This window comes from Convolutriloba macropyga, chromosome 9 (genome assembly GCF_964194025.1).
Source record: "Convolutriloba macropyga chromosome 9, txConMacr16.3, whole genome shotgun sequence".
NCBI classification, from domain to species: Eukaryota; Metazoa; Xenacoelomorpha; order Acoela; family Convolutidae; genus Convolutriloba; species Convolutriloba macropyga.
The window spans coordinates 55,775,166-55,795,504 of record NC_134476.1 but is presented as its reverse complement, the minus strand read 5'-3'; the positions used below and the strand labels follow the sequence as shown (position 1 = coordinate 55,795,504).

The 20,339-nt window shown below is 35.6% G+C and overlaps 1 protein-coding gene across 3 annotated transcripts in view; it reads left to right on the top strand.

Annotated features, from left to right (window-relative positions):
- Positions 1 to 20,339, top strand: part of LOC142345867 (uncharacterized) — a 171,305-nt gene that overhangs the window by 75,050 nt on the left and 75,916 nt on the right. For all 3 annotated transcript variants that reach the window (XM_075398296.1, XM_075398295.1, XM_075398297.1), the window contains 5 exons: positions 5,721 to 5,856; positions 6,278 to 6,471; positions 12,293 to 12,590; positions 16,299 to 16,481; positions 16,837 to 17,260. In XM_075398296.1, coding sequence (XP_075254411.1) covers positions 5,721 to 5,856; positions 6,278 to 6,471; positions 12,293 to 12,590; positions 16,299 to 16,481; positions 16,837 to 17,260 — 1,235 coding nt within the window. The remainder of the gene's footprint in view (positions 1 to 5,720; positions 5,857 to 6,277; positions 6,472 to 12,292; positions 12,591 to 16,298; positions 16,482 to 16,836; positions 17,261 to 20,339) is intronic.

Here is a 20,339-nt window from a genome sequence, read left to right as displayed (position 1 = left end):
CGTCATCTGAAGTTTTTATTGAATGGTATGAAAACAGTAGTTTTTCACGACGCGTATCAAGAAATATTTAGTTTGAAGAAGTGGGTGTCCTAACTTAGAAATTATTTTGATAAGCATTTCCCTTAAAAAATATTGGTATTCTATTTGATCTAGATTGGAAGAATAAGAGGAAATCAATTGACATAGAGACAATCAAAAAGCTATGTAAATCTAAAACGTGGTTCATGACTTTCGATTTGTTTTTGAGCAAATTGATTTATTCTCTTGATTTTTACGACTCGAAGAGGAGTATTGGTTTTCTACAGGTTCTTTTTTTTTACTAATGCGTTTTGTTTTCGAACCTTGTCTTATGTTTTATAAGTGACATCTGTTTACAGACTTTGGACTTCAAAAAGGGCTTAGTTTATAGATCAATATATAGTTATAAGGAACTGCTGGTAACATGTAAGATCCACAGGTCAGTTTGAGAAATTTCTTCCCATAACAGTCTCTCCCGTATTCAAACTGCGGTATATTTTGTGTTCATTTCTAAGGATACTGACTCCTGTATCCTTGAGCATAATTGACTCTACAACCTCCAAATACATTGACTGCTACATATCTTTTGTTGGACACCTAACACATCGCCGAAATGGAAATTCTTTTCTTAGCGAAAATTCACCAAAAATGTGTAAAAGACAAACATCCAAAAAGTAGTTCGTTTACCCATCGCAATTCCACATCGCCCAGTTCTGATGCAATCATAAATCAATCAAACTGTGCAAACTTATCAAAGTTAGTGCAGGATAAGAGCATTTTAATTAATTCATCACTAAAACCGTCTGGCATTGTGTCTCTGAAAACGATACTAGAAAAGATTAATATTTTACAGATCACAAAAAAGTTAATCATGCGGAGAATAATGTTGGAAAGCTGATTGAGCAACTAAAGGTAAAAAGTTTCCCTCATAACAATGAAGTTGTCTAAATGCTCAATAATGGTCTCTATAAGTTTATACTTTAAGGAGAAATGGCTTCGGCATATCAGGTAGATAACAACGTCTTATGGATTTGTCATTGAACCAGCACAGTCTAAACGTAGGCTTTGTACTACACAGGTTTTCACCCAAAATTTGTGCATTACGCGCTCATGAAGCTTGCTACAAGAACTTGTTCGCTTATTTGCAACTGTTTGTCCTCACTACTGTTGTTTTTGTTGTTCTTTTTGGCACTTTTGTTCTGCTGACTGCGCTTGTTAAACACAAAAGGCAGCTTGCAAGGATTCTTCCACTGCTTGCTGAAAGTTTCGCACAAACCGTTCACTTAACCGCGTTTATGAGTTTGCTTCTTCATTGAAATAAAGTACATCAGAAAAAATATTACCACATCATTACCACATAAAGTACTTCATATGGTATTGATGGAGGTTGTTTAATAGTCCAGTGAAGTAGTTTTATAACATGAGTTTTGCTACGAATGCATTTGGTGTTTTGACATCAAGGCCTTCAGTTACAGATACAAGAGATGTTACGTTTTTATCAAATTTAATTGTTATTCCAAGCAGAACAATTGACAATGCTCTAAGCTTTTTGCTTATGGCAGAATTGAGAGCTTTTTATCATTCTGTGGGATTATTCTGTTTGACCATTTGATTATGGAATGTATGCTGTTGTTGTGGGTTGACAAAAGTAACAGATTCTGCTAAGCAGTAAAAAGGTTTGCGTTCACATCGGTTCATCTTACTATGGAAAGGGCGCATCAGTTATGGAGAACTAAGAAATGAGGACAGCATCTCTCATACCATTAGCTCTGGTGGATGATATAGGCTGAATTCCAACCCATTTGGTGTCCGTTAAAATTGCGAAATATCTTTCAAATTTTGCACTGCTGACATTGGTCTGATTAAATATAAGGATACCATTTACTTTCGCATTATTTTGGTTTAATGTGTGATAAAACTTTTTGTTGACATTGAAGGCATTCATTCACCATGATTTATTATTTTAGCCTTTTTTTATCGACCATGTGAAATATTTGAGCATCATTATATTTTTTAACATGATCACAATGACGAAAGTCGACGATTTTGTTAAAAAAGAAAACGAATAAAAGAGTGCGAAATGGTTCGCGGAACTAACTATTTCTCAGAAAGAAGTTATGATTAACAAAATAACTCTAATGGTCACAGTTTAAATACTCTTTGTGCACTTGGAAAGAAAAATTATCTGGCCAATTGGCAATTCTCAAAGACCAAATACGTCAACGTACTCTCCTGATGCCTCGTATGTATCAACTGTTTCATCATATTCAATAGATTAACAAGATATAAAAGTGACGACAATATTATCTAAGACGTACACATGATTTTCATCAAGGTGTTCAACCTCAAAAATCTCGCCGAATTGTCGATGAGTGTGGTTGCTGGATGTGTCATTCCATCAAAAACTGCAGTCTATTCCTTTGCAGTCTAAGAGGACAACAGTTGTTCTACCTACAGTATGATAAGAAAAATTCATGAAGCCGATTTTTCTCTGAGAAGTTTTTCATCGAGTTTGCTCTTCCGTTCCGCTTGATTAGGGTGTCTAATAAAAACAAGTTTTGGTCAAAACTAGATAGAAAATTGGTTGGATGCCAGTTGCTGAGTCATCTGTTGTGAGTGACAATGTGATATATGTAGACGTGGTAATTTTTGCAAGACAGCTTTCATTTTTCCTGCATGTTGAGAAAGAAAACGGATTCCTGATTGTTTAACGAAAAGTTGAGTTTGGTCCTTTGTATTTTTCTGCATTGGCTAACTTGATTTCAATGACTGCAATCAGAGCTCAATTATGTGCATACTTCCTTATATGGCCCTTCTAAAGCTTGCAAATATTCAACCTCACATAAATTATCTGAACCGATTTCGAAACTTAGTTATTGAACTGTTCCTTGGAGCGATTTAGGTTTCGACAACATTTTACTGAAGCTATAATACACCACTTGATAATCGACAACTGATTAAAGATGTAATTCGATATTAAAATATGCAATTACTACACCATCTGAGTTTTCAAATTTAACTGCAAAATCTGAAAGTACCACAAAGATGGTTGGCTAAGGTTTTTTATTGCATTTCATTTGAATATGAAATTGAATTTCATTTATCTGATGTATCAAAAATGTTTTATGAAAGGCAGAAAAGAAGCACCAAAAGGGACTCTGCTTCAGTCTGATACCCAGCAAAGTAGAGCCCAGGAGACCTAATAAGGAGAAATCAAAGACCTAGCGATGGGGAAGTTGAAGAGGAAGAGGACAACTAGAAAAAAAGTTTATGAATTACTAAGTTATTGCGAAGATTGTTTTTTCAAACTTATGAAAAAACCTTTGAAAGCTCGAAGAACTCTTCCTACAGAAATCTGAGGGAATGAGATTATTTTCCGGCAAGAAGTTGTATGCAATAACCATTCTAATACTTAATGAATTATGTCCAGCTCTTGAGTGTCTTGTTTTGGAAAGTAATGAATTTTTTGACACTGCCTCTTATGGAGTTCAGAAAATTATAGTGTTTGGAATGGTGTTTGATTTTGAATTGGGAGGGAAACTTTTTTACAAAGTTCGATAAAACAAAGCTCAAGGACAGTACCAAATTGTGACTCGTTCATTATTTCATGCACTGACTCCTAGCTCTTAGCTAATGCTTTTTTAGTTGTTGAATTAACCAGGCCGGTTTTTTTGCTTTCGTTGACACTGGGTTCTAGGGAGCAAATTTGTCAAGACTCTCATTGAGAGCAGGAAGCAATTGTTTTAATTGTTCATAAACGCAAGGCAAATAATCAGTCGAAAATAGTTTTTATAAGAGTAGGAAAAGAAACCTTAATTTAACATCAATGTTCTCCCAACTTTTTTTAATTTCTACGGAAGAATGTCTCACAATTTTGTTTTTCTGGCGTAGAAAAGTCCGTTTCAAGGCTCAGTGCCAAGTAATCGCTGATGGAACATTTTAACACAGAGGTACCGGAGATAATGTTTAATTCTACATGGGCAATGCAAGTTGCGGATTGCTGTGAAACTCTTGTAGGTTCATTATTCAATATTGAAAGACCAAATGCAGAACATAAATTTTTATATTGTCTTACTTTGTTCTTAGGACTCAAATATTGATATCAAAATGTCCCACCTGAATTTGTCTTCCCTGGAGTGAATTCAGTTTTGAAAGCCCTTTTTCTAAATTTTCCTCTTAACTTTCTTTATGCTGTGGAGGGCAGGACGTAGCAGCACAAATGTTTAAAAATATGTCTTCATGAGAAAGTTTTACTTAGATGCGTTCTATGATACTTGAAGTCTCAATAACTTCATAATTTGTGCCTGCTTCCACGAAAATAGCCACACCTCCACCTTTACCAGTTTTTCGGTTGTGTGAAATCATCGGGTTGTAGCCTGGCGTGCTATAGAAAAGTAGATTATCTTTATACGTGAGCCCAGTTTCACAAAGTCTTATAGCCAAAGGTTTTACAGGTAGTTTCGACGTAACACCTAAGTTCGTGAAATTTGTTCCTAAGCAATCGAATACTTAAAAAATATGCGGGTTTTCCGCGTTCTCCAAGTTTTGTACATCTTTCATTAGATCTCCCTGAAGACAGTGCTAGAGCTTGGCAATAGTGTCAAAAAAAGAAATTTTTTAAATAGTTTTTGGACAATCAAGGAATGCCCCGCACTAGCCCAGTAGGTTTGATAATTATGATAAATAGAGTTGACAGTTAACTAAGTAAAAAACGGCTACTGCGATGCTGCTGTGCTCCAACCGCGTTCAGAATGGCAAGAGTTATTGACTATTTTTGAGGAGGAAAATCATCACTTTTGCTAGCGATGAATTCATTTAATCCTTTTGCATCTGATTGTTGTCGTAACTCTTTGAATTTGCTACAAATTTTCAACCAATCATCATTTCAGGACTCTTATGCAATGGTCGTTTTTGCGTTTTTGGCTTGCTTGTCTTCAAAATACCGGTCACTTTTTGAAACGCAGATGTTGTTTTCGCAATAACAAGTTGTTGTTGTTGTTGTTGTACGACTGCATTTTCACTCTCGAACACTTCGTGAGCATCTGTTGCATCAATCAAGTTATGTGGTCGTACCCCACCCATCTTTTGTTTTTATTAGTACTTGAGGTTGACTGTTTTTGGAGGTCGTGCGCATTCCTAAGCCCCTGGCGTAGTCAAACAGATCACCATCTTGCTTGGTAAGTCGTTCGTTCATTAATACCGTTTTTTTTAAATCGGGTTCAAGTATTATTTTGAACAAGCCATTTTTTTTCGTCCCCATATCCTATCTTTTTTCCAAAAGTGTACAAATTTCACAATCACTGTGGGTGGTTTATTCACATTTTCAAATTTTCCCAGAAAATGGCACGCCACCATATCCGATAAACTGACCTCAGTTTGAAGAGCAGTCCTGAAGAAGTTGATAACATCCGGTAAACAAAACACAAAAAGCGGAACATGGCGGCCATTTTGTAGAATTTGTGGTGATCTGGTTCAAGTTCCATTTGGTAGGGGTGATAGTCCGTAAAAAATAAAAAAAAGGTCAACGGCGTTTTTCAACTGATATTGGTTCTAAACTGAAGTTTTAACAAAGGTCAAGGATTTGAGTTTCGTGTAAAAACTTGGTTCGTTTTGTGGAAAACATTTTTTAAATGTCTGTTTCAAATATCAGACTAACTATCATTTTTTGCTATTGAATATTGAAGTCTTACTCTTTGACATAGGTCTCTTATCAACTTGGATCAACCAAACATGGTGCGAGCAGCTGGAGCTCTGCTGTCCTTCTTAGATGAGCAGGGCAAGACTGTGTTTGGACACCACGTGCTCAATTTTGTACCCAGCACCTCAACTCAGCACCAGGTCTGTTTCTTTACAATTTGAAACTTTCGATCCATGATGATGCTTTTGTCAGCTTTGGGTTTTGTTGGCAAAACCTGCTCAGAATAAACATAACCGCCAAAAAAATTGAAAAAAGGCCGGAGATTTCTGTCCTGGATTTTGATTTGCCCACTTGTAACTGTGTCCAAATTCTAACTTGAATAGCTTACGGCTGTTTTAGTCTGGATCAAAGTATTCGTAAGATATGAAAGGCAAAATTTGCTTGTTTGAGGCCGCACCCTTCGAGTAGATTACATTCGATGCAGCCACTGATTTATGTAGTGCAAAGTTGCCATTTACTCGATGCAAGAAGAAATTAAACCCCTTTTTTGAGTTAGGTTGAATTGTCAAAGTTATTAAAGAATAATGAAACAGTTCTGACAATAAACCATGTTAATTGTAGTGTCTGGTTGACCAACAAACTCTGAAAGACTTACGAGTGTTCTGTCGTGACTTCCACCCCTCGGCAAACAAGTCCACTTCTAGCAAAGAGGGGTTCAGTCTCTTCACGTTTTTCAACAGGACCAAAACCAGAGCGGGGGAGAAACTGCTGAGACATTGGTTCTGCAACCCTCTCAAATCACCTCAACTCATCAAGTAAAAAAAGCTAAAATGCAAAATATTCAATATATTCTCACACCACAAACAACACAGCGACACACCATTGACTAAGGAAGAATATCTATTGTTCTTAGAAACCATGAATTATCTTTGAAAAGTCATAGTAAGCTAGGTATCGTGTCTAATGCTCTTTGTCATTGACTGGACTGTATCGGAATTTTTTCCGTTCTAGTGAAAATAGCAACTTCAAACAAATTCATCCTTATTGTTGAAATAGGCTATTAATTGCTTGAACAGCTGTAATTCATACAAATCTCATTTATATCCATCCACCATCACGTGCAATTTTATTGATCTTAGCCAACTTGAATGGAGCTTGAATAAAGATCAAGCTTACACGTGCTGTTTGTGGGTTATATATGTGACAATTCCCCAAGTACTCAAATTTGATGTGTGAATTAATGACCTTGATGCTAAAGGTTACTAGTTTACCTAATGAACTCGCTTACATTATAGTTCTATGTTCACCTTAGCAACAGTAAAAGTGAGGTGCAGTCCTTGTGCTAATGGCATAAAACAGTGAAAAAGTCAACATTCAAGACTAATGAATTTTTTGATCTTTTCCTTTTGTGATCCCCCTTCCCAGCACGTTATGCTCCCCCCATTTACAGAGCATGCTCCCTCTTGTCATAAATAATCATCGCTGCTGTCTCTGCATTCCACCAGAGATCATTGTTATTTGGGGAGAAACAGACTAGTGGCAGAGAAGACGATCTTCAAGACCTCATGGAAATTACGGGATACTTACTTCAATTCAGCAAGTGGCCGAGTAAAGATTGTCGGGCAAAGGCACAAACAAACAAAACGAGAGTCTTGAGAGAGGGGGACTGCGTGTGGGGGACATTTTCTGTAATGGCAAGTGATCACTGTAGTGTGGAAGCTCGTGGATTTTGGGATTTTTCTGAGAAATTACAGAGGAAATGTTTTCACATTTATATATGCGTCCTGTAATTCTGCAGGTTTTCAAATTTGGTCGAGAAGAGAAAAACTGGTCGTTAAACGATCGTATTAGGAATAGGATTTGCGTTTCAGTACAATATCTAGAAGGTCCCTGGGTCAACATTGTGCTTGAATTGCGGCCGATCGACTCAGGCTTATAGTCATACCTGATTGTGAGGTCAATCTGGGCTTAGTATAATGTCCTGCTTTTGATCTTTGTCAACGACACTACAGCCTTGAATAACTTTACCAACATCTTAGTAAAAAAAGTCAACCAAGCTAATTTTGTCTAACCTGATTTATCATGGAAGTGCAAAAACTCATCAAAGGTCTTTCGTGTCTCTTACAGCATTTTTTTAAACAATAACAGCAAAACATATTTGTCTCTGACGGTTTTTTTAAACAATAACAATAAATTACATATTTTAACGTGGCTATATGACACAGCTACCAGGAGCCAGCAAATTTTTAATTGTGCAGAGGCCGAAGGTTTCTGCTCTAAGTCCCAACAAAATTCTTTCCCACATTATTTTACATAGAAGGTGAGACCATTTTTTAACATAAGTGCTAACAAACTACAAAAGTACAAAAGAAAAAAAAGAGGGTACAGTAGACACTTAATATTTTTTTTTTACAAAATAATATATAAGGGTTTAAGGAGTTCAATTAGGGCTGGAAGACGAATTTTCCAATTTTGATTTAAATATCAAAACAAGTTGATATTGAATAGTAAGAACGGCTTTCGGGGAGAAAACGGCTTATTTTTGTTAGCAAGATAATTTCCTGTATTTTGCCGAACAATTTGAAGCCCATATATTTTCATTTAAGTCATGTAAAACCCAAAAAAGTGAAACTGCTTTAGAGGTTGATACGACAACTGTTATAGATTTTGCTAAGGATGAACATCAGCACAAGCAGGAGATATATGTAAGCAAGAGTTTGAAGATAGAAAATGAGTGTTTTTGTAACAAATTGTACAGATAATGGGTCATTGTTTTTCCTGCGGTCACATAATGGTGACGGTATAAAGGAACGTTTCATTCAAATGCTTTAAGCGTTTGAGACACCTCCCTTACGCCTGAAAAGACCTCAATTATCATGAATTAAAGTAAATCAAAAAAATAACTGAAATGAAAGTATTTTAGAATCATGTATTGCAAGAGCAGATATTATGCTAAATAACTTAAGGTTAGGAATAAGACAAATAAAATAAAAATTTTGTATCAAAAATTCCAGAAGGGCTTCTAAGTGAATACAGATTTTCCACTACTCTGTTAAAGTATAGTAAAAATAGGGACAAATTAGAGAAAAGTAAGCGTGGTTAAAGATTTTTTGGCTATGGGACTGTTCACAGAGAGGGACCTTGAAAAAACAAAAGTGTAATAACTATTGGAAGACGTTGGCACTTCGCCATAAAGTTGGTATCCAGCGCGGAAGTGACAAGACCTTATTATTTGTGGCCAGAATTTTCTGTCAAGTTTATAGTAAAGACTTCAGTAAAACTTGATCTCCAACCACAACAAGTTCCAAAATTTTCCCCAAACAACCAGCAATTTCTTTTGAGAAATAGGAAGGCTTACTTAGACCATCTCGAAAATAGGCGCTAACAAACTTCAAAAATCAAACTAAAAAAGAAGGTACGGCAGGCACTTAATAAATTTTTACAAAATAGTATGTAAGGGTTGCAGGTGTTCAATTTAAGCTATAGGAGAAATATCCAATTTTTATTTGAATATCAAAACGGGTTGGTTTCCAGAGGTTTCCAGGGAAAATAGTTCTTTTCGTGAAGAAGATGATCTCTTGTCTTTTGTCAAATAAATTCAAGCCCGCCTTTTTCATTTAATTTGCCAAAGATGAACAACGAACACAAGTGGGATATAATTATCAGGAGGAGTCGGAAGATTAGAGAATGAGTGTTCGGTAGGAAATAGTACAAACTTCAGATAATGCGTCAGTATTTTTCCTGCGGCCACAAAGGTGACAGTATGAAGACCTGGAACGTCTCGTTCAAACGACTTGGAACGTCTCGAATCAAGAATTTGAGAGGCCTCAAACTGGAATTCCGAGACCTCAAATTTCATGAATTTACGTACATTGCAGAACTAATCAAATGAAATTATTTCAGACTACAAGAGCAGATTTTGCTCAAAACAACTTAACATAAGTGATAAGGTTAAATTATGTATCAAATTATCTAGAAGGTCTTCCGAGGGAGTACAAGTTTTCAACAGTTTTTATTGCGTATAGTAATTATGAGGAACATTTAGAGGAAATTAAACGTGGTTTAAAAAATTTTGACTATGGGAGTGATCACAAGAAGAGGTGCCGGAACAAACAAGTGAAAAGCAGGTACGCACAGAGTTTCATCCGGTAGTTTCCTTAAAAAGAACAGAAATTGTTACCGAGTAAATGAAAGAGCAGCGAGAAAGCTTTATTACGTAATTTCATAACCATGTAAGCCTTATATCCGTTCTAATACACGTAGAAAGCTCAGAGAAAGTTCGTTTAACAAAAATTTTGTTGAGCCTACCAATTAAGTAAATCGATTGCGCTTAAAAATTTCATGCTGCAAATACTTCGCGGTGATCAATCTTGGACTAAGACCTGCCAAAAAAATGTTGCTAGATTTGCCGGCTTTGCAGCTGTTGTATAGAGTCTGATATGTTACGTGGAACTAACAGTTGTCTTGCCTTATCTCGAATCGAATAAAGACTATACGAAAGAGTGTTTTAGCACCTATACAGAAATTACGCACCTACTCGCCAAGTCTGCCAAGGAAAGTGTAGAGTTAAGAAACTGGCACAAGGCAACAGGGATGTAATTTGAATCTTCGGCCAAGAAAAACATGTGGGACCTTGAGAAAAACAAAGGTGTAACACCTATAGGAAGTCTTTGGCACTTCGCCATAAAGTTGGGAACAAGCGTGGCAGTGACAAGACATTAGGATTTGTGGACAGAGCTTGTTTTCAAGTTTTTGGTAGAGACTTCGGTGAAACGTGATCTCCAATCACAAGACTGAGCCCACAATTTAACTCTTTCGCTTTGGCAAAAATGAATAATTGATTGTTGTGAAATAGCTTATCTGAACGCAAAAATAGAAGATTAAGGGTACATACATAAGCCCGAAGACATTGAAAAATATGATGAGCAGGGAAATTCATTGGTTTGTTTATTTAAAAAGATTTATATAGTTTAAAGCAGCCAGATAGCAGTTTGTAGTAAACAAGAAGACGTTTTCTCAATTACTTAGACTCTAAATCTTCTTCTATATAAGGTGAATGTTGCCTAATAAGGTTACGAAAAGTAATAGAAGGTATGGATGGCCTAATTATTTTATGACTAAATGTTTTTTGTTAAATTACGGTTCGAAAGAAATTTTTGTATAAGTTTTAGTTACCAATTAAATGACAACTTCAAAAATGGTAACTTGAAAAAATTGATTTGGCTACATTACATTATACTAAACCACATGAAAGTGAGTCTTCGCCGATGCGTAGAGGAGTATATTAAGCAACTATTATAAAGGTGCCAATTTGAAATAACAAAGTCACTTGAGTGACAAAGTCTCTTTAGATGCCTGTTTGAAGCTTTGAATTTAGATTAACAGATTTAAATCTAAAATTGGTTGAGATGAACAACCGCTTATGCAGTTGTGCTCTTACGTAAGATTTGTAGGTGTTTGAACTACTTAGCGTTGATCACTAGAACGTAGCTAACATAATCAGCTCTTTTGTAGAAGAACTAGGTAAAAGATACTGGATTACCGCTTAGTGATGCTCAAGTTGTCTTAAAGATACTTAACTTGAAGATTTGTGCTTGAGAAAGTGTGACAAAAAAATTTTTCAGATTCAGATTAAGCGGGTAACATAGACAATACAAAATTATCAGTGAGTAGTTTTTGAGCTAGACTACAGCTCCGGAAGAATTAGTTGATCAAGTAATTTCCAAAACAGTGTTTCTACGAGAATTACTGATGTTGAACTCACTACTGTGCATAAATACTAACTTATCATGAATAGTAGAGGCGCCCAAACAAGCGGTTTTTTCATCATCCGCCTTGAAGAAATGGGTCTTAGAATTGATTGACCAATACAGGTCATTGTAGAAGATCGGGCTTGTATTCCTCTGACTGGATTTTTTATCAACCATGGAGAAACATAATCTTTCTCATTGATTTTTCGATTTTTTTGAAGAAATTGGAACAGTGACTACTATCGCTGAACTAATACCTACCTACCTATCGCGTGCAGGTAGAAACTTTAATAAAAACGACGTGGAGCAAAACCAAGCAAATTTTTTTCTTGATGTTTTCTTGGGTCGAACAAAGAGTTTGATACATTTGGTGCTGAAATGTTTTATCAATTGTTTGAAAAAATTAATTCATACTAACCTGACTTATTTCAATTCACCCTCACGTGCAATTTCATTGATATTAGTCAACTTGAATTGAGCTTGGCTACACTAAATACGATTTAGAGACCGTATGCTACCTTGTGCTGTATGTGGGTTGATTGTCCCACAAGCACTCGGTCTTGTGCGAATAAATTTTTGATTGTAAAGGTTCCATGTGATATTGGTGCATCTGCTCCCATTATAAATCACTGTTCACATTACTAGATCTAAAAGCGGAATAACATCCCGGTTTTTATTTTGCATAAGAATTGGGCCCGTTTGCTACTAGAATCAATATTCAACTCAATTAAATTTATTACAAAATTCGGGCTCAGAATCGATATTTATCATGAATGACGTTCCTTGTTCTCAAGTTTAGAAACTGCTTGCTTTGCATTTCAGTATATTCATAATTTCTCATTTTTAGCTAAAGTGTAATAGCTCAGTTATTTTTCTCATTTTTAAGCGAGCGACTCACATTGGTGGAGCATTTTGTGAACAACTTTGAGGTCACAGAAATGCTGAGAAAGGAACTGACAGGCATTCTAGATGTGTACCCTCTGCTGAATAACTTATCCAAACGAGCGATGACTGGAAGCCAATACAAGTCACTGGCTAAAACATGTCGCAAGAGCAGATTCATTTTGAGCATGTTCAGTAGAATGGTGCAGAAACAGAAGCTACCGCTATCACCTGGGAGCAGCACTCGAGAGACAACGACCATCTCGCGTGACTCTGTATCTAATCTTTTGGACCTGACAAAGAACTGCTTCTTTTACTTCATATTTTTCACTCATAGAGCGTGTCTAGATCAAATCAAAAGAAGGCAGTACTCTTACTTTAGTTCGAAATGTTGTTAGAATAGAAAACCAGGTCGAGGATCGTAGATAATTTTTGAGGTTGCTATTGCAATTGTTTATGAGATCTTGGATCTAAGAAAAGGACCAAACACCTTTTTGAGCATGTATTCTCAAGTTTTATGAATGTTTCAATTATGAATTCCTCAAACTGATAATAGGACAATCTGAAAATTTGGACCGTATATATGGTGGAGTCAATTGATAACAAAAACAACTTGATCAAAATCATAAAACTTTGTGTGAATCTGCTCTGAGTAAAATTTCTCCAACTACCCGAACCTAGCCGCCATTACAAAACAGCGCTGAATAATAGACAAAAACATCAAATACAGTTTTTTATACGGAGCATTTCTCTAATCAGCATATAAAAAACAGCATATAAAAACAGTTTTTTATACGGAGCATTTCTCTGATCAGCATATAAAAAACAGCATGTAAAAACAGTTTTTTATACGGATCATTTCTCTGATCAGGTCCCATTTTACAATTTATAGACTGTAAGTTTTGCGTCCCGTGAGTCATCGCTCTGTTTCTATTCTATGCATTAAATTTATTCGTCTGGCCTTAAGCTGAGCAGATCGAACTGGCGCCTGTAATTTGTCTTGGTCGTGATATTTAAGACCTGTATTATCTTGGCACAGAAAATTGCCGTCTTACTTCTCGCTTTGCATAGTTACTCGCAATTTTATTTTTCAAGAGGGTATTAGCTTCTGGATGCGTATAATTACGCTTGATAGTCAAACCTATTCTAAGCAAAGCTCATGCTTTTTTATAAACGCTGTCACTTGATACGTTTCGGGAATTCACGGATGTCACATCCCGGAATGCACGCTCAAAGTAAATCAGTACTGAATCATGATATTTCAATTCCGTTTTTTTTACACTTGCCAAATTATGATCATGTCATTTTTACCCTGTGCAGACAAAAAATCAGACAAAATATTTGCTTCTATGAATATACTCTGACCAGTCAAAAATCGTATTCTTAGTTTTTTCTGAGCAGACTAAATTTGCAGTCTTGAAAAATTCTTACCAGCACAATTTGCAGCCTGTGGTTATCATGAAAAATTGGTAAAAAGGCGCTTTTTTAAAAAAATATACACTGACAACAATGAATTGATTTTGATGATTTAAATTAACAAGCTTCATTAATTAGTACAATAAACTCAATGCCTTACTGGATGAGAAGCGTTTCATCCACCATGGGTAATCATCAACGGTAAAACTGAACACTATGGAGATGTTTTCTCAGCATTCGAAAAAAATGGGTTGTTCATTTGCCTCCTTTCCCCCTGACCGTAAAACTGGTGTGCATTGAGACAAAACGTGAGCCAGATCTCTCTGCTTAGTTTACAGACAAAAGAGTCTTCTTAATTCCCATGTTCAAGTAAAACTATAGCTTTTGGCCGTTTCTATTAGACAGAATTTCAAGATAGGAGTGTGCCATTTTGAAATTGCCCCTACATGTGAGTAATTTGAAATTTTCGATGTGCAATCTATTTAAGGTCTGAATTATCAAAATGGTGGATCAGACTGTCCAGAGAACACTTGAGAAGTACGTAATTTTCTCTGCCTTTTTAGGTGACAGTACGCCTCCATCCAAGATCAGCAAAAGGCAATAAAACAAATTACTGTATTTTGGCTTGGAATAGTCTGCGTAAAATGAAACAAACAATTTGAAAACCGCTGTTTCAGTTTTGGTTGCAATTGAAACTAAATGGCTCACCACTGAATTGCTATGTGGCCAAAGATAGGGAACGCATAACAACTTTAAGAATATGTAAGGAAAACAGGGTTTCAACCGAGCGATGTGACACAGTTATTAAAGGCAAAATTATGTAAGAACAGCGATAATTAAGTTCCATTTAAGATGCGAAGTGCACAAAGGAAGTTCTTTCAAATATACCAGCTTTTAAGCTCTAGAAATTGTCTCACATTAATTCATGCTTAGATGATAGTGTTGATTTTAAATTAATGCAGAACCTTTTAGCGTTGATCTTATATAAATTCAGCAATCAAATCTGCATTTAGATCAGACATAAGCCCCATGATAAAAAAGTTTTCAGAAACTAAAGACTTGAAAGAGAATGCTGTTATAAAAACTACGAAATTAATAATTGCTCTCGAAAGATGATTGAAAGAATTATTGTAAATGTGTGGGTCTTTCTAATGCAAAATTTTTGCTTCACCGTTTTCTTCTAGATCAGTTTTTCGATTTCATTTCTTGAGTCACTTTGTCAGGCTTGATTTTTTGATCTTAGAGTTGTGCTCACTCAGATTTTAACTCTGTTGCAAAAATAAAGTTGATTAAGAAGGTAATGAATATATATATATATATATATATATATATATATATATATATTATATATATATATATATATATATATATATATATATATATATATATATATATATATATATATATTATATATATATATATATATATATATATATATATATATATATATATATATATATATATATATTATATATATATATATATATATATATATATATATATATATTATATATATATATATATATATATATATATATATATATATATATATATATATATATATATATATATATATATATATATATATATATATATATATATATATATATATATATATATATATAATATATATATATATATATATATATATATATATATGTATATATATATATATATATATATATATATATATATATATATATATATAGCCCACGTAGAGTAGATAACAGTTTATCTCACTGTCATCTCAGAGGCTGCGGGCTCAAGCTCCTACCCAAATTAGTAGATTTTGCACCATGAATGTTTCTCTAGCCATACCGCCTTCACAATCGCCTGCCTCGTCCGCCAGTTTTTCGAGAGCAATTCGTCCGACGGCAGTCGGTTTATGTTTTGTTTTCAGCGTTGAACGAGTTGAACGTTTTTAGCTTTGCTTTTAAGCAATTAATTTTTTGTATTAATCTTTCATAATTCAGCATTAAAGTAAAGCATTGAACCAAAGTTTACTTTTTTCTCATTGTTTAACATTAGCATTTTTTTCTCTTTGCCTCAAAATTGTTTTTAAAATATTGGAAACAGGGTAAAGGGGATGTGGTGGTCATATTTGTGGTGGCGGTGTTGATGGTAGCTGTCAGAAGGGGTTGAATTTGAGATTTTGTTGCTAGCATTTTGGCTGATTTCTTCAAAGCTCTACGCATTCACCGCAATGTAAAAAAACGTATTGTTACAATCTTGCATATTAGTATTGTAGTTTTTGAGAAATTTAAGGTATGATGGACCAGTCGCAACAAGAGGGCGATAAAAACTCAAGATAGTAGATCGACTCTAAGAGAGTATCAATTGTTGAAAAGATAGAACGTTAAACGCAATGTTCTTACTTAATTTTACTGGGATTTTTCTGACTTATCTACGGTAGTTACCGCTTATCTTACATAATTTTGCAAAACATTTTGCCCCGGTGCTCAGAAAAAATTGAAGCGATGTTTGTCCCTGCTAATTTTTGAAGAAAAATGCTTTGACGAGAAATTAGAATATGTTAAGAGTTTCAACAGTAGAAAGGAGAAGCGGTTTATGATGTAATAACTGGATGGTGTAGGCTTGGAGAGATGAAGAGTGCTGTTAGACAGATAGAAGAGTGGGTGAACAATACTGTTGATTGGGACAAGGTGTCTCTCAACATGAAACTTATTCTCAAATCAGGAGTGGACTCCACTGTGGATGAACTGATAAGGAAGTACACTGAATTGCCTGCACTCCTCAAGAAACTTGTCACCAGAGAGGTCAGGAAACAACTTCCTCCACATATTTATTTTTTTCTGATATTTTCCCACTGTCATATTGCTAAACACGACCCAAAACTAATTGTATCGGACTCGATTAACTGAAAAGAAGATTTCCTTGAATATTAGTACCCTTTGTCCTGATTTACTCAAGCCTCTATTATTGCGCACAACCTTCTTATTACAAGTCAAACACAAGTTATGGTGATCTAGGGTTTTTATGTATTGGTGAAGTGGCAATTTTTTTTAAAATTAGTCTGACATGCAGTGAATAAAGAAGCTTCATCTTTCGTCTTGCCCAAGATTTCAGAAAAAAAGCTACAGATGATTATTGGCCTGTTTCATCATATTTCAGTTGAATAACTTTGGTGGATACGTGGAGTTGTGTTTGGTATATATTCCCTCTCTTGGGTTCTTTATTTCCGCCACTGGGGACCAGGGACACCTCCAAACCCAAGGTCTAGCATCTAACAAGCTCACATTTGTGTTCAGTTCAGCCAAAGAAAACAAATCATACTTCAAGGACGATATAACTCGCGAACTTGACCTACACGTTGGCGACATATTAGTCATGCTCAAGTTTGAGGAAGATCGGATATTGGCAAAGTTACAAGAAGCAATTTTGAATTACTCTAAGGAGCTCATTCAGTTGTCAGAGTTCGTGGCATACATGGACTGCATACTATGCATGGCACTGACAGCTAAGAGTTGCAACCTGGTCAAACCTCAGGTGGTTGAGACACCTGAGAATGATACAACCAATTACTTTGTCATCCGTGGTGAGTGATTTACTCCCAACTTACTTTGAATTCACCTTCAGGCCATCTACCCACAGCCAGTCAGGAATTTCAACGCGTTCACTAAAACTTGGAGGATCGGAAATATGGGTTTGCAAAATATTGTCCAACCCGTCATATGCCAATTGTATAAATTTGGAAAGATGGAAAGGTATAAATTTTAAAGGGGTTAAAATTTGTGTATTTTACAATCATATTCTAAGTTCCGTATGAAACAGAGGTTTTTTAGATGTGTGTGAGAGAGAAAAGACACTTGAATCACTATCATACAAGTACAAGTACCAACATTACATTATTATGACAGAAAGTGTATGGGGAGATGAACAACAAAAAAAGTTAATTTAAAGTAGTTGAGGAGTTCAAATGTAATATACTCAAGCTCCTTGTTCGGGTTTATTAAGAACTTAAGATAAACCTAGATGTTAGTAAAAACCTTAATATTGTATAGCAGATTACAGTTTACAAGACCGCCAGTGATCATTGACTGATCTAGAACAATTTGTTGTTTGTGTTTTCAGTAACAATTGTTTTAGGGAACATCTGCTCCGTTTTGAATTGAGAAGTTTCTGATTTGTTGTTCGATCAAGCTCATTCCAAAGACTAGCCGCAAAGCTTCCGTAGGATTTTTTAATATATAGACTTTTGAAAGTGATTACTTTGGAGAACTTGAGAGTGCAGCAATTAAGCTTAAGATCCAAAGTGGGAAACGAAAGGTCAGTGAAAGATGGCAGCTGATTTTTAATGAGTTTAACTAAATAGTTGGTACACGAATAGGCAAGAAAATTTCCAAAGCAAAGTATATCGTCTTTTCTTATCAGGTCTGATGGTCGGTCAAACTTTTTTCTGAAAAAGGCAGTTTTGATACCCCAGTTTACTTGCCGATCAATTGAAGATATCGCCTCTTTGGAACGGCTTGTTAAAAGAAGAATAAGATATTCTAGTTGACTGATTACCAGAGACCGATATAGTAACAGCCTTGTTTCTTTGGTTAAACTACCACGAATTTGGGCTAAAGTTTTAATACTTGTCGCCATTTTTTTGAGAGTATGTTTCACTTGTATATCATACTTGAGGTGTTTGTCTAAGTGTACACCTAGGTATTTGATGCTGTGACTTGGTTCAATTTTTTCGTTGCATAAATCTAATGTCATCAATTCGGTTCTTTTTGCTAAGGATGGTTTGGAAAAAGTTATGAGTTCGGTTTTCTTAGGATTGACCTGAAGGTGGTTGTATTCAAAAAAATGCGCCAAGTTTTCTAAGCTGTGTTCAAGTTCTTGCTTCGCCATTTGAGGATATACATTGGATGTGAAAACAAGTGTATCATCGGCATATTGAACTATTTTGGAGGTGATTCTTAAGTCTCTCATTTCATTGACGTAAATGAGAAACAAGACCGGACCAAGGATGGTTCCCTGCGGAACACCTTGCTTAACGCTGATCCAGTTTGAGCTGATGCCACTAAGTTTAACTCTTTGTAAGCGGTCTGTAAGTAATCGTGTATTAAAAGCACAAGAAAAATTGTCAAAACCAATGGAGACTAGCTTACTTTGCAAGCGATGGTGGCAAATGGAATCAAATGCCTTTGAAAGGTCTAGAGCAGCGCAAAAGACGCTTTCATTAGCCTCCATGTTTTGACGTACACATTCGAAGAAGTATAGCAGAGCATCTTTTTTGTAGATCTGGACATTCTAAAACCGAACTGAGTTTGGGATAAAACATTATTATCATTGAGGTATTTACTGAGCTGACGGAACAGCAGTTTTTCAAATAGTTTCGATAATGTTGGTGTCACGGATATGGGGCGATAATTCACTGGGTCTTGGGGGTCGCCCTTTTTGTGAACAGGTGTTATATCTGCTAACTTTAAGGCTTTGGGAAACTTACATTGCATTATAGCATTATTGAAAATCAAAGTTAGTACGGGTGCCACAATATGAGCGCTGTCAATCAATGCCCAAGGTGGGATGGGAAATGGCCCACGAGGTTTGTCTTTTCTAAGTCGCAGTAATTCATCGGTTACTTCGCGTACAGCAAACGAGCGAAAGCCAAAACAATTAAAATCTTGCTCATGTTCAGGCTCTCTGAAGTTTGGTGGAGTACTCCTGCTGCGGCCTAGGTATTAGCCAAGCTTGGAAAACGTATAGTTGAGTAGTTCGGCAATTTGCATGGGACCAGTGGGACCAGTTAAAACGTCGCCAAATGAATTTCTAAGACTATCAATACTCACGCTAGGACGGGCCGAGTTTCTTTGTTCATTTATGAACTTCCATCTGTTTTTGTCTGTAGACAATTGTCGGAAGAGATCTTTATTCACTTTCGCTTCATTGCTTGAAATAACTTTTCTAAGATTTCTTCGTTTTTCCCGGTAGTTTTTCCGGTTTGTTTCGTTTTAGTTTTCAGAAAATGTTCTGAAAGCATCTTGCTTTTCTTGCAGGGCATGTTTGCACTCGTCAGTAAACCAGCCTTTTAAATGACTTTTTCGTGCAGTCCTAACAAAGACTGCTTTTTTAGGAGCGTGAAGTCTTAAGACTCTTTCGAAAGTATTAGTGAAATACTCAAGTTGTTTTTCTGGATCAGCAAGAGTCCACAGAAAACCCCATAGAAAATACCGAAACTCCTGTTCGAGTTGTAAGAAAAACTACAGAACAACAATACTCCCTTGCGAGCCATAAAACTTACTTTTTGTATAGCCCTCTGGTTAACCGTTCTGGAGCGTAGTTTGTTGCAATATATTAGTCCCGCTGGTGTTTTATGACTCGCAAGGGAGTATTGTTGTTCTGTAGTTTTTCTTACAACTCGAACAGGAGTTTCGGTATTCTATAGGTTCTTAAACTCGAAGAAGATAATTGAGATTTTACAGGTTTTATTTTTCAGCTGACGCAAGTCTGCTCATGACTTGAACTTTTGACTTTTGTTTTTGAAACTTGACTTCTGTTTTAAAATATTGACTTCTATTTTAAAATGCTGACTTCTGTTTGCAAACATTAGAATTTAACAGTTACTTAGTCACCAAAACACAGTATTTAAATACAGCTCAAAATACTCAAGGTCAAAACGGCAT